The sequence below is a fragment of the Barbatula barbatula genome (assembly GCF_947034865.1).
Source record: "Barbatula barbatula genome assembly, chromosome: 2".
Lineage (NCBI taxonomy): Eukaryota > Metazoa > Chordata > Actinopteri > Cypriniformes > Nemacheilidae > Barbatula > Barbatula barbatula.
This window is the reverse complement of record NC_136767.1, coordinates 20,656,112-20,670,954: the sequence shown is the minus strand read 5'-3', so window position 1 is coordinate 20,670,954 and position 14,843 is coordinate 20,656,112. Positions and strand designations below refer to the sequence as shown.

The following is a 14,843-nucleotide window of genomic DNA, read 5'->3' as shown; positions in this document are numbered from 1 at the left end:
CTCACATGCACCACCGAAGTGCAGCCCGATTTCCATCTGCAATGGCTCTCAAATGTCCAGATTTTTGTGTCATCTCCTGCCCTCAGATTGGATGTCTTCCCTGTCCTTGTCGACCAGTAGCATATGTGTCCCACACTCAACCAGCTGATCTTTTTCCAGGTGATATTTTAAAGCGTGTCACCTCCATGAGTTGAGTGACTGACACACGCATATTGACACACAGCCGCTCTCAGTTTATTAATCAAACCCATGTGTCACGCTTCAGTTACCCTGACCAGTCTGTTCCCTTCTTCTCTAATATATTCAGTTTCACATATTTCATGCCAAACGCAAAAGGGTGGAACAAATATTCCCTAAAGAACCTAAAAGAAACAGTCTACTGCACATACATTACAGACGATCATATACACAGACACCAATAAAACAAACACTCACTGGTCATTTCATTGCCAGGTTTTCGATTAAGTACATTTACGTTTGTTCATTTAACAGTGCTTTTATCCAAAGTGACTTACAAATGAGGAAACTTCACAAGCAATTTGTCATAAAAACCAACATGAATGTAGACTAGTGCACAATGCCAGGTCTATAATATGGGTTTAATACACAATCTTAATGAGAAGTGAAAAATATTTATTTCATCATAAACGTTTTCATCAATTTATTAAATTTGCTTTGTCAAACATTTGCTCTTTAAACTGTCTGTAGAATTTGTTAAGGGCTACTCCACTCCACTCCAAATAATAGTCATCATTTACTCACCCTCAAGTTGTTCCAAACCTGTATACCTGTTGAACACAAAGAAGGATATTTGGAAAAGTGACTACCATTTTTTCTGTTGAACACAAAAATGTGATATTTTGAAGAGTTTAGGAAAAAACAAACACCTCTGGGTCACCTTTTACTACCATTTTAATTTATCGTACTATGGTAGTCAATGATGTCCCAGAAATGTCAGTTGCTAACATTTTTCTAAAATAAATAATGGTCCGATCTGAAGTTGGGGGCCAAAAAAGGCTTGCCTGTCCCCGTCAGAGTGTGTCTGCGACTGGAGGGGATCAAGCAGTGTGTGCAGCATTGTGTCTGAGAGGGAGGGAGACAGACATGGGGGTTACAGGGAACCAGGTAAATCACTTTATTGTTTATCAGAACAATTAATCCAAATTAAAATTGCACAGAATGTTATTGTTTTGTTGTTGCACTTCCAGAAGATGGGGGAATACAAGATGATGTAGAGACTCCTGGCGCTCAGTCCGCATGGCACACGTGGCCGGGTGCTGACTGAGGCTGTACTTCAAACACAGAGGGACACAATTGATGGAATTTGCCTCATTGCAGTTGTGTTGTGTTGTGTGACATTGCATCTTCATTAAACTATGTTGTTAAAAAATGAACCTTTGCATTGTTGTCTCTTCCCAAATGCCGCTTCACTGCCTTGCGGTACCTTGCTCCCTGATGATGCCGTTCATGTTGGAGAGGGGGCTGTGGGTCAGGCTCCTCATGTTGCTGGTAAGGGAGGTCGGGAGGAAGAGGGAGACCATTCCTCAGTGCCATGTTGTGTAGAATGGAGCATGCCATGATGATCTGGGAGACATTTTTGGGTTGATATAAAAGGTTGCTGCCCGAAGCAGCAAGGCATCCCCATCTACACTTGAGGCCAATGGCTCTCTCAACTACCGATTGTGCACAACCATGGGCATCATTGTAGCGCACTGGACTCTGGGGGTTTTGGAATGGAGTGAGGAGCCAACGTCTGAGGGGGTAACCACTTTCACCTGTTAACAGCATGAGAGAATAATAGTACAGTATTCTCAAACTTTAAAAACAGACCATTATATGTATTATTTTAACTTACCAAGAAGGCAGCCATTGTGCACGGTTCCTGCCTCAAGTCTAGTCCCTACATTGCTGTGCGTTTAATTAAAGGAGAACTAGGCCATCGTGCCACAACATTTGTCAGAATCATGTTGGGTTCACATATATAATAGCACATTTTCTAGTCAAGTAAATTGATATGTTTTCATGTATTGCAAAATGGGTGCAGTTAATTGCTCCGATTACATTTGGAAAACGGGACATTGCTGCAAATTACCTTTTGATATTGGCCTGTTCTCCAGCAGTGTATGAAAACTTTATGTATCGACTCGTCATTTTAATATTACCCCTTTTAAAACAGCAGGAAGTAAGGAGCTCAGCGATAGCTGTGAAAACCCAGACCAACTACAAATTAATAGTGTAACACAATTACAAAATTGGCTTTGCACAACAAAAAAATACACCATGATAATTGTAAAGTTACCTATCGGCTTATTCCCACTGGTAAGTCCCGGATGCCAGAAAAGCTAAAACTGAAAGGACTTGGCTTTCTTCCGGGATGGTGCAGTTCCGTCCTGTTGTCCTTTTTAATGTTGGGCCCAGTTCAGCACACAGATCCAAGAGCATGGCCAGGAAATCTTCATGGTCCCTGAATACTCTTTCCCTCCTAAGCCTGCCATTTGCACAATCCTCTAGTAGTGCCAGTGCATCATGTTGTAGGCCTACTACATGCACAAGTGTCACCATAGTATTTATATGCTTGCACCAATCACATTAAATTCCTTACACATTGTCATTACAATCAATGGTAAACCCTATACCAACCTTGAGATCATGAAAAAATTTAAGTTCCATTAATGTATCTTATACTAGTATGTGGTAACAGTGATTTTTGAGCAACATGTCGAGTTAAATATTTTAAATTTCTTTAACTACCACCAGTTCCCCTGCTCACTATCGAAATCACCAAACCGCTCTCCAAAATGTCCGTACACATGAGTTAGCATGCAAATGCTCCGATTTTCCCGTCAAGTATGTTTTTATAAATCCCATCTTTTGCGTAGGAAGTAGCACGTTTCGGGGCATGTTTTGTGCATATGCAACGGTAATAAATGAGACCCCTGAGCTGTTTCAGTCTATATTTTCAATCACCGTAAAGGACTTTAGGAGTGTGCGCAGGTTACAAAATTCAATGAGGAAATTCAGTTCTCACTATTTGTAGGGGATGGTGAAACAAATTACCATCTCATGATAAGGATACGGATAAGTCTCCCAATCAATAGACACACTCCACGTCTCCTCCAGCAGCTTAAATCAAAATCCTGCCTCTTACCCTGCCCCGTTCAATCAAACCCACGGCCAGCAGATGAGCTAAACATGTTGCTCCTGCCGAATTAGGTAATTTGGTTTAGCTCTGAAGGGTTTATTTATTCACCACTTTCTATTATAGTAAAGTAATTTCCTAAATTGTAGAGTGTAATATCTCTATCCAGCTGTGTTTGTGATTTGTGATGGATCAGACAGCGGTAAACTGATGTCTGATGTGAAGATAGATTGAATCTCTGTTTCAAAACCTTGTTAACCGCCTTTCTGTCTACCACCTACATAGGAACGAAAAAGGAACTGTAAAAGTGAATTATTTGGAAATGCTTTATATAGATAGCAACAATGAATAGCACACAGAAACATTGGGCATACACTCTAAAATCAGCGTATTACGAGTGTATAAAATAAATTCTGTGCCCTAGAATAACCATTTTTGGTTTCCCAAACAACCAAAGATGAAAATGTCTCTAACTTTGCTACCTTTTAAAAATAATTTTATTTTGAAAGAGGAACATTTCTCCAGATGTTAAATAGTTTTTTGTGAAACCATGCAGCTAAAGGGGGCTTGTTTGGCGTGGTTTAGCACTAGTAGGAAATCTCCTTTTTAAATATAAAGCAAGATTTTGTATTATTGTTTTTTGATACAGAGGTTGAATTTCTGAATTTCTCTAAAATACAAACAATGTAACCTGTCACTTATTAATGCTGTTTACACACGCACATACAACTGACCAGAAGCTCAAGGGTTTGACGTATATCTAATTAACACAGAAGACAAGAGGGTATGAAGAGAATAAGAACGAGAAAAGAGTCATTCCTCCTCTCCTTCAGTTTCAATAGGTCAAGCCCAGTCGACAGACTCATTATCATGGCATCATTACACTTATGTTGCATCATTCATCAATGTCCCATCACCACACATAGCCGCAACACGTGCCCTGTACATATAGAAACACTTACCCCTCTTTACACATGTTCTGTTCTGATAGGAGTTGGGAGATGTTAATGGGTTGCACATTACACACTGGGCCAATCCGATTGGAAATATGCCCTACTTACTATGAAGGGCAACGCTCATGTAGTATAGTGTAATGAAGTTCCATAAAAGGGAAAGAAGGAGGCGGGAACCGGCGAACATTCAACAAACTTTAATACAATCAAATAAACAATAACACAGCCACAAAACATAATCACAAACTTAACATATGTCCGGGCTCGGTCCTCCCTAGTCAACAGTCCTGCTGCTCGTCCTCTTAAGCTCCCAATTTTCTCCTTGAGATATGCGCGACCGGTGTGCGCACAGCGGTTTCCAAATATCATTCACGCCACCGGCCCCGTCTCACGGCTCTCGTCCCGCCTTCCTCACCACATATAGACTTTGAAAGGAGCAAAGCGTTATTGTTTAATATGTGAACAAAAACTTTCCCTCATAAAATGTGTGTTTATCATTCCTGTGTGTTTCTGTAGTGTTTCTGTGGTGAAGCATTGCGCTTGAAGCGCAAAAGGTCACGGGTTTGATCACACGGAACATCTGATAAACTAATACAATTTTATATCCTGAATGCACTTTGAGTCACATTGGATAAAAGTATATGTCAGATGCGTACATGTAATTCATACAGAATTTCTAATTATGTATTGTCTCTCAATGGATCCCTGAAAATCCCAAGTATAAAGTCCCAATATTGGGTTATATGATCATACTTATTTCCTGTACACATTTGTTTGAGACTAAGGGACATATTGTAACTGCTCACCCCACACACCAATAGTTAATACTTGATACACTAAATACGCTCTAAAAAATGTACCAGTTATTTTACATATAACAATTTAAAAAAAAAAATTTTTAAAGCTGTGAAATCAATAAAATGGGCTGTTTAAATTGTTTAAATGTAAATAATTAATATGTAAATATGAGTAACATAAATATCTATATTAGAATTCGCCCAAAATAATAAGTGTATATTAAAAATATAATGTGTTAATTAAATACTTGTTTTTTCATTAAGTAACCTAAGTAATGTAAGTAAATGTCAGAGAAATTAACTGTCGGATTTTAATACATTTTTGTCATTTTCAATACATTTTTAATACATTAATTCATTATGTCCCACTGAAGAAAATAGTGATATGATTTAAATATAATTTTAAAAGATTTTAAGTAAATATAAATGTTTATTTAATGATATTTACTAAGCCATATTATTTTTTTCTTTTAGAGTGTATGTTGTATTTTTTTAGAACAATTTAATAAAAAGTTACTAAGTACGTTTGTAATTAAAAAGCTTTCCAAAACAGCCACTCTTTGCAGCTTTGCAAGTTTCTAAAAATGCATTAGGGATCTCTTCTGGTCTGTTTTATTCTCATCTTCCTTTATTTTTCTTGTTCCGTACATTAAACTGAGCGGTACGCAATAAGATGTCAGCCTTATGAACTTCATCCACATCTCCCCCATGAGCATTCAGTAAACCTGTCCTCAAACCTCCACTTTCACCCTCCTGGTTAATGAAATATTTTCATCCTGGGTCCCTCTCCTGTCTGTCAACTTGTTCCCTGTGGTTCTTATGCTCAGCAGCCTTAAAGTCAGAAAGATCTCTCTCAGAGCAGTCACCTTTGATTTCAGACTCATCGTATATGCAATGAGCTATTTGCCCCTGGGGGGAAGCTTGATTTTTCAGGTGTGAAATAAACTTGTCCTTCTCAAAGAGCAATAAAACATGAAATATTGATTTCGTTGTAGTGAAAACAAATAGGCTGAGACAGTCTTCAAACAACATTGTTTGCTTTTGGCACACACTGCTTGCTTTTGACAAGTGACAGGACCAAAATCAGTGGCAGTGAGAGTTTGTGCGATATTAGAGACAAACAATGATTAAGCCTTTAAACCTAACATCACACATTTTAAAATGTGTTTTTCTTAAAAATTGGTGACTTAATGGCATTGATGTGCTATTCAGATACTTGTTGAACAAATGAGTGCCAGCATCTTTACTCTAAATGCTGTCTGGAAATAGTATAGCATCACTTAAACATGAGCACTTTCACAATCTCAAAATTTAAATGCACATTTTAAGCCCCAAGAATTTCATTTTCCTAATTGCAGTTGCAGATCACCATGACTATGTGATGTCTCTATCCCAGGGGTCTCCAAGCTTTTTGTAAGCGAGGGCTACCAAAATATCTAAAATCCTCTAGAGGGCTACTTGTTGATAACATACTTTCAAACTTTAAACATGTGAGGCCTTATTTTAATGCTCACAGAACCAAATTCAGTCTTCTTATATTAAAGAATATATTAAAGCTTATAACACTTGCTTATAAGAAAACTTTCATGAAGATGTAGCACTTGGCTGATCGGTATAGTCACAGATTTATTATTGGTGAGCCCTGTGTTTAGCGGGCACCTTACAGAGTTCATGCGGGCTACCAGGTGCCCACGGGCACCACGTTGGAGACCACTGCTCTATCCTAAGACAACCACCCTCCTCTAAAGGCAGAAAGAGTAGAGCACTGAGCATTGGCTTGGCAACAGCAATTTAGTTTAAATGTGATACCTAAAGTAGAGAAGAATATTATGTAAAATGTAGCTCATGGCTCTTTTGTTTTGCTTAATTTGGAATGTAAGACATGTTACCGTCTGACTGTACAGTAGATGGGCATGTTTTTCCAGTACTGTATGAACCTCGTATGAACTCCACTTTACTTTAGATTTTTATTTTTACCAGTCATGCAAACTATTAATCGGGATTAATCACACCCAGAATAAAGGTTTGTGTTTTGACATAATCCGTGATATGAATAACGCCATTATAAATTATTTTACGCATTAGTTTTTTCAGTAACGAGTAATAAAACGAATGAATGTTTCCCCCGTTACAACGGCGTTACCATTACTGACATGGAGGTCAAAAACATTAAACTTTTGGATGTCCGGTATTCTGTCAGGGAAAGGATCAAAAGGATCAAAGTATCACAGAGGGTACACAAAACGGTGACAAGCACATAGGACATGGAGTAATAACACTGACATACGAACAATACCGATGGGGCAAACAGAATGAGTATACTGTACAGTATATTGTCCACTGATGATGAGGGGATCGCTCACAGATGAGACAGGTGCGGGAGCGTGAAGGATCGTGGGAAGTGAAGTCCTTGTGGAAAACACGGGAGAAACAGAAGGGAACCGTGACAGTTGCGACTGGCCAATCAGAAACAAGCATTCCAACGAGCTTTGTAATAAGTATACATCAACTTTTATTTTGGATGCGATTAATCGCAATTAATGATTTGATAGCTTTAGTTTTTACACAAAAATAAAAAAGAGAGTTATTCAAGTGTGCTATTAGTATACATGCAATCTAGTACTAAACTAGTAGTACTGAGAGTATAATTGAACTTTACCCAGGTATAATAAGATGAAGAGGATGTGCACTTATATTTTGTAAGATTGCCACTCTCTACATTTTATAGACATTGATAAACATGGCTTCGGGTGAATTTGTTCTGAAACATAGGTCCAAAGAAGCCATCCAGACAGTTGTCTCACTTGCATTTTTGTCAATCTGTTTACCTCTGTCAGAAAAACAATGCTTTTGTTGCAGCTGTCTCAGCTGCCGGATCAATCTACACACACAGTTTGATCTTGTGGTTATAAAAAGCAATAATTTAGGCCAGTACCATCTAGTGTTTTTGCTTTGAATTGCATTAAAAAGACATTTGCAAAATCACAGGGGCCACTATGACATATTTAGCTCTCCAATCCAGTACTTTTTATATTTGTATAGTTTTTGTTACCGCCTTACTGTATCTCAAATGTTACAAAGCTTACTGCATTCCAAATTATATGAATCATATTAAAAACAACAGTCTGAAAGAGGTACAAACGTTTTAATGAATATTTCGAAAAAGGGTTTGTAGAATAGTTATTAGAAGCTGTTAGTAGCATAAGTGATTGCCAAAAAGCCTTGACCTGGAGTGGGTGGATCTTGTCATTTTCTCGAGCTATTTAATAGAGATTGTGTGTTATAGAGTTCCTCTGTATAACCCTCTAAGGCGTGGCATTTTGAAATGAAGGATGCTTTTATTGGTAATGACTGTAATGCAAATTGACATTTGAATGTGTAGCAGGAGATTTCCTTAGTTAAGGTAAAGAGGGTAAACAGTTTTGTGACTGTCTTTGTATAAATTGATCTAACCCCAGTTCTTCTAAATGTCACATGATGATGTTTTTACAAGGCTTTTTTATCACTTTCCTTGGCTAATATACGTTGTAACAATTCTAGAGCGACAGAGATTAAAGCTGTAATTAAAACTCTGTTAGTGTTCTCGGTGGTGTTGTTATTGCTCCACGTAATCAGTTCAAGCATTACTCTAATGGTCTGCTTTCTCATTACCAACCCATGTTAACATGTCTTCACTGTTATTTGGTTTTTGGTTATTATGTACCAGTATCCTATCGCATAGTTTACATGGAAATATTTTATAATGAGATTGGATGATGTAATACATTAGCTTACACAAACTAACAATGAACACGGCTTCTAAAGAATTTATTAATCTTAGTTCATATTCATTTCAGCATTTTTGAATAAATTTTTTCAAGGTTGTAACTGCTAACATTATGTAATCGTAATGGCATTAAAGGGACAGTTCACCCCAAAATAAAAATGCTGTCATCTTTACTCACCCTGGGGTGAAATCTGTATAATTTTCTCTGTTCTTTTGAACACAGAGAAAGATATTAGGAAGAATGCTAATAACCGGACAATTCTTGGCCACCATTGACTACCATAGTAGGAAAAATTGCTTAACAAATGTCTTTGTTCTGTTGAGCACAAATGAGGATAATTTGAAGAATTAAGGAAAGCAAAAAGTTCTGGGGCACTTTGACTACCATATTCATTTTTCCTACTTTGGTAGTCAATGGTGGCAAATGAGGACTGAATTTTTTAATTTGGGCGAACGGTCCCTTTAACCATTGTCAAATAAATGATGAAAACTGTATTCAAATGATAACTATAATTTGTTCATGTGTTTTTCAATCTTTAGTTACTTTTATAACAGAGAATTCAATATTTTACTGCTTTCACCACTTCGCTCTATCTTTTCTGGCCAAATGTGCAACCTTTTATACCACAGTGTAAAACCAGTTCAGAACAGCAGAATAACTCGAGCCTCTCTCGCCGTTTGAAAATTTGCTTGTTACAATGTCACAGTCACTTGGCATTATATCATTGCAAATATTTCATGAGATGTTAACATGCTTTACAGGATAAACTGTTGAACTGATTCTGTAGGCCTCAACATAATCTTGCTTTCATCTTTTACTGCAAGATCTTTACCTAAATGTATCTTGTTGCATCAGAGTACAGTGCTTATGATAATGTGTAATGACACAGCACCCTTGTGTTTTGCGCTCCACACTATCATCTTTTGTTTTAGTGTAATTTTGCACAGGCTTTCCCAGTCCTGTATTTTGAAGGACGTGGGCATGTAATTTTGTGTGGAGTGCAGGGTTACTTTTACTGTGTTTTGACTTTCGCCTAGCTTTTAACCTACTTGACAGAGAGATGCAAATCAATTCAGGATGTAACACAGAGCCCTGAAAGGCTGTTCTCGAGGTGCTGGTGAAATGACTGGGTTGGAAGCAATTCAAGGGTTCTAGACCAGTGTGTAAATTCAGCTCTTCTAATGTTACAGAACATACTGCATTATAACTAATGAGACGTCAGATAATGTATGTTAATTTTATAATATACTGTATCACAAAAATATGCTTGTTTTTTCTCTTTTTAGCTTAAAAAATCAACTTTGTGTCCAGTGAGCCATAGGAGAACCAAGATGATTGGATTGATGTCAGACAAGCTGTGTACAGCTTGCCCTGGATTTTCTGCCTCTTGCTATCTTTCTCTCTCACAATTTTGCTCCATTTTACTTTGTTGACTTGCTATCAACTTGACCGCAAAAGAAGATCCTCTTAGATATCAGCCTTCATTCCCAATTTCCCTCTTCCTCTAAGCCTCTTCTGCAGCAGTCCTCCTCCTCATGACATCAGACATCATGCCCTAAAACTCTGGAGCAGATGTGACTTCATCAAGCTATGCCCACCTGCCAGTTCTCGGTTACATCACCATTTAGTCATTTAGCAGACGTTTATATACTGCATCTAATCTCAGTCAGTTGTTGTGTGCATGACTGAAAACCCTACTTGTGGTCACTCTTTCAGCGAAGCAATATCTGTCCAAAAATCTGCCAAATTATTTGTCAAGAAAATTGTAACAAAAAATTTTACTTCTATGGAAACTGTCGTCCACGATTCATGTTTATGTCTTATTTTGTATGTGTGCATTTGGGTTTCTACAGAAAACTTTGCTAGATGTGTTTATATATGTATGTCTTATCTGTAAGTAGCTGTTTTTGGTGTGTTTGATGAATGGGCATTTGAGATGATAAACGTGAACGCACAGCTAATATAAACTTATTTAGACTTCTGGTCTGGTTTTTAATATTTTTTTAAAGTTTTCAACAGATTTGAATGAGGTTGCATTATAATATTAATAATTGTGTAGACTTAAGCAGAGAAATGCTTCATCTGTTTGTTGTTCACATATTCATAGTTTGCAATACATGCCTGCTGTTTTCTTTGACGTGTGAACATGAAAAGGTATGTACAAGATTACTGTAATCGTCTGTCTCAGAATATTCTAATAATACTTTGAATTATTATTAGAAGTGTACTGTAGAAGATATATTTAATATATTTATGAAACTGTCATAAGCTGCAAAACTGGTGTGCTCTCAAGCTTTTACATTTGCACTGATTGCGTCTCTTTATTTTCTCTCTTACAAAAAAGCGTTCATAACGAGAACGCTTGACTTATTCTTGATAGAAAGATGTCAGTTTATTCCTTGGTACAATCAAGTTATAACAAAATCATGGAAATGATTTAAAAAACCGGAAAACTAAAAAAAAGTATAGATTACTCAGCCAATCATGGTAGAACGAAATCTGTTATGATGTATGTAAAGATTTGAATTTTAACAAACAAGTGCACAAAAAAATTATCAGCTCTCTGTTTCGAAGATGGAGAAATCCATTTGTGCATTGTTTCATTGGAACTAATGTGTGTTCCCTTTAAGAGAGCAGGCTGTTGTTCTCCCTCTTTGTGATCTGGGTCATGTGATCGATTGTGTCTGAAATGAAATAAAAGGCACTTCAAAACCTTTTTTGGTGACAGCGTTTGATTCTACATTAATTCATGAAGACCGAATGTTTACAGAAAGTATGCCCCCGTTTTAAAATATGGAATGTCCTTTTTTTCCAAAATCGTCGTGCCGTGAGTGGCACAGGTTCCTAACTCTCTCTGTAGACAGCACAGACCTTCATCAAACTTAATTAACATTCAGTTTCTGACACTAATTCAGTTGCAGCATAACAAGAAATCGCCTGCAAAAATCCCACTTTGGTTCTTATATTTCACCTTAGATTATAAATCAGCTGCTGGGGTTTCTATAGCCTCGCTCTTTCAAAGGAGAGATATTAAGTCATCAGCGTTCGTTCCAACTGCCTCTTCACCGTCAGGCTGCAAGTCAAAGCTATTTATTTGATAATGAACTTTTCTAATGAAACGTTCCACTGTGGTGTCCTTTTTCATGCATCCTGACCCGTAGAGATAGATTATTCTAATTAAGTGACGACGGCGACACCTCATCAGGAGGACCGAGTCATTCATTATTCTGCTCGTGAGAAAATTTAAATAATGGAGAATGTAAATGGAGAAAGTTCCCAAAAGCATCTGACTATGCCGGGACATTAATGTGAGAAAATAGTAGTTTAAAGCGAAATATGGAAGTGAAAGCTTTGATGCACTGCATCTGTGTTTGCGTCACTGTAACGCAAATTGTTGGCTTCCTAAACATTGATTTCAATCTTTGAAATGGCCTTACTCGGTTTTTATGAAGTTACCAAGGTTATATTTCAACAGAATGTACTTTTCATTATGATGAATGATGTTGTGTATAGAAAACAGGAAGTAACAAAAAGGAAGTTAGCTGGGTTTTCACCGGCAGTGTCACATTTGTGTTAAAAAGAAAACACATCTACAAAATTTAAATGTCAAGACCCCATTAAGTTTTTTGGTGGAGTCAAAAAAGCCTTTTGTACAAGTGTATATGTATTTGGTTTAAAAACTAATTAACACTATTTCTAACCTCTGGGTCAAAGCTATTTTCTTCTATAAAAGAAAAGTCTGATTTTGTGGAAATAGGACTTGTCATGCAAAATGAGTCATCAGAAACAAATAAAGAACATAAATCAATGTTTAATGGTGCATTTACATGAACATTTTTCCTTTCTGCATTATTCAGCATTCAGATCCCTTTATACTGCAAAACGTCTCGGTTACGTATGTAACCTCTGTTCCCTGATGGAGGGAACAAGACGTTGTGTCGAAGCCGACAGATGGGGTTCGCCCTTGAGAACCAATCATCTCTGACTATTTTGAAAAGGCCAATGAAATTGGCGAATGAAATTTGCATGCCGGGCTCCGCCCCCGGATATCCGGGTATAAAAGGGGAGCCGGCGTGCTCATTCATTCACCTTTTGTGCTGAGGAGCCTGAGAGCATCTCGTGACTGCTGCAGCGGACGGCTATTGTCGTGGCAAGAAGGACACAACGTCTTGTTCCCTCCATCAGGGAACAGAGGTTACATACGTAACCGAGACGTTCCCTTTCTGTCGGTCTCTCGACGTTGTGTCGAAGCCGACAGATGGGGTTCCTATGGAAAACGCCACGGCACTAGCCGCGTCACAATCTCTAGCGAAGCGACGTTGACCGGCCTGGGCGAGCCACACGTGAGCGCTATCGCGAAATTTGTAACCTTCCAGTGGGCAGGCAGGGGCTCCCAGAGCTTTTGGCAAAGATGAGTAGCCCCTGCCCTCTGCCAACTCAGACGGCCCCATTGGCGAGGGCCATCCAGTCGTAGGGCTACTGGGTAAGCGCTGTTCCTTCAATGAGGACGTGCGCTACGGAGACCACTTCCCACCCTAGGGGGGAATACAGTGGAGACACCAACATGGTCTCACCAAATAGGGGAGAACTCATGGGAGGTATGTGCGGAATGCCGTAAGGTGGATGTCCACCTGGGGAGGTCATGGGTTGCCACGCGGGGAACCATCTCATGACGACATCTCAGACGGAACCACCCTAGTGGGGGGTTACTACGTGTGGGGCACTAGGTCCGGTTAGAGCTATATGTAATAACTCAGCTTGATACCCGGCCATAGGCGGCAGGGCTGCTCCGCCGAGCCCGCCGCCCTGAGTGCTATTGATGGATGGACGGACTGCCTATTCTTCACCCTTGGGGAAAGAAGGGAGGCAGCCCATAGCGCACTGGTCCACCTCAGAAGGGGAATGGCGCTATGCGCAGGCGTACGCCCCACGACTGCTGGTCTCACCTGCTGGCAAGACTCGAGCTGCCGACTCCCCACGGAGGTTGCAAGCCTCTGCGAGGTATAGCGTAGCCCAACCCGCAGCTCTACAGATGTCTGCCAGAGAGGCGCACTAAGCCGATGCCCACGAGGAGGTCACACCCCGAGCGGAGTGTACCGTCACTCAAATGGGCACGGGCTAGGATCGGCACGCCGTAGTGACGGCGTGTGCGACCCAGCGCTACAACTCTCCTCGGATACAGCACTCCCTTTGCTGACCTCCATAACAGACAAGAGCTGCTCAGGGCCTTGAAGCCCTCAGTGTGGTTCGAGTAGAGGCGCAATGCGCTTACTGGACACCCCACGTACAGGTTGGGTCTTTCTCCCGGTGTGGGAGCGCCTGCAAGTTCACCACCTAGTCCCAAAGGGGGGCGGCGGAACTTTGGGCACGTAAGTCGGCCGGGGTCTCAGGATCACGTGAGAGTCACCGGGCCTGAAATTTGGCAATCGGTGGACACGGAATGCTTGCAGGTGCCTCACCCTCTGGATGGACTCGAGCCCCAGCAGGAGAGCCAACCCCCCTCGCAGAACGAGGAAGGGGCTCTCGGCAGGGCCCGAAAAAAGGGGACCCACAGGTCCACCTTAAGGTCCCAAGAGGGTACGGGGCGCGGACGAGGCGTTAGCCCCTCGCGCCCTAGAGGAACCTAATAATCAGGTCATGCCGCCCCAGAGGCTCACCAGCAACTGGTACGTGATAGCCGCGACAGCGGGTACCCACGTTCCAATGTGGAAGGGGAGATTACTCCCCAGCCTCTCCTGCAATAGGACAGCACGTTCCTGAGCGAGCAATTCCGCGGGTCTTCTCCTCGAGAAGAGCACCAGGACGAGAAGGGGCGCCACTTAAAGGCATCCAGCCTTGTGGGCATGGCCCTTGCCTGAGTGACAGTCTCCACCACTGAGGGGGGTAGGTCATCCAGGAACTCCTCGTCCCATCCAGGAGCCAGACCCAGAGGTCCGGCTCGAACGCCACAACGTGTCCATCCCCTGCGAGTAGGCCCTTCGCCAGGGGATTTGGCCAGGGGGAGTTGTCGTCAGGAGTATTAGCTCCGAGGACCAAGTGTAGTTGGGCCCGTAAGGCGCAACTAGCAGCACTTGATACTCCCTTCCCAGACCTTGCACAGGACCTGCGCAATGAAGCTCACTGGGGGGAAGCGTAGTTCCGCTTGTCCCGCGGCCAGCTGCGCGCTAGGGCCTCCGTGTCGAGGGGG

At 40.6% G+C, this 14,843-nt stretch overlaps 1 protein-coding gene across 1 annotated transcript in view; it reads left to right on the top strand.

The window, feature by feature from the left end:
- The window catches only part of zmat4a (zinc finger, matrin-type 4a), a 74,337-nt gene extending 62,965 nt beyond the window's left edge, over nucleotides 1-11,372 (top strand). The window contains exon 7 of the mRNA XM_079487603.1: nucleotides 9,943-11,372. Coding sequence (XP_079343729.1) covers nucleotides 9,943-9,970 — 28 coding nt within the window. The 3' untranslated portion in view covers nucleotides 9,971-11,372. The remainder of the gene's footprint in view (nucleotides 1-9,942) is intronic.
- The last annotated feature ends 3,471 nt before the right edge of the window (nucleotides 11,373-14,843 follow it).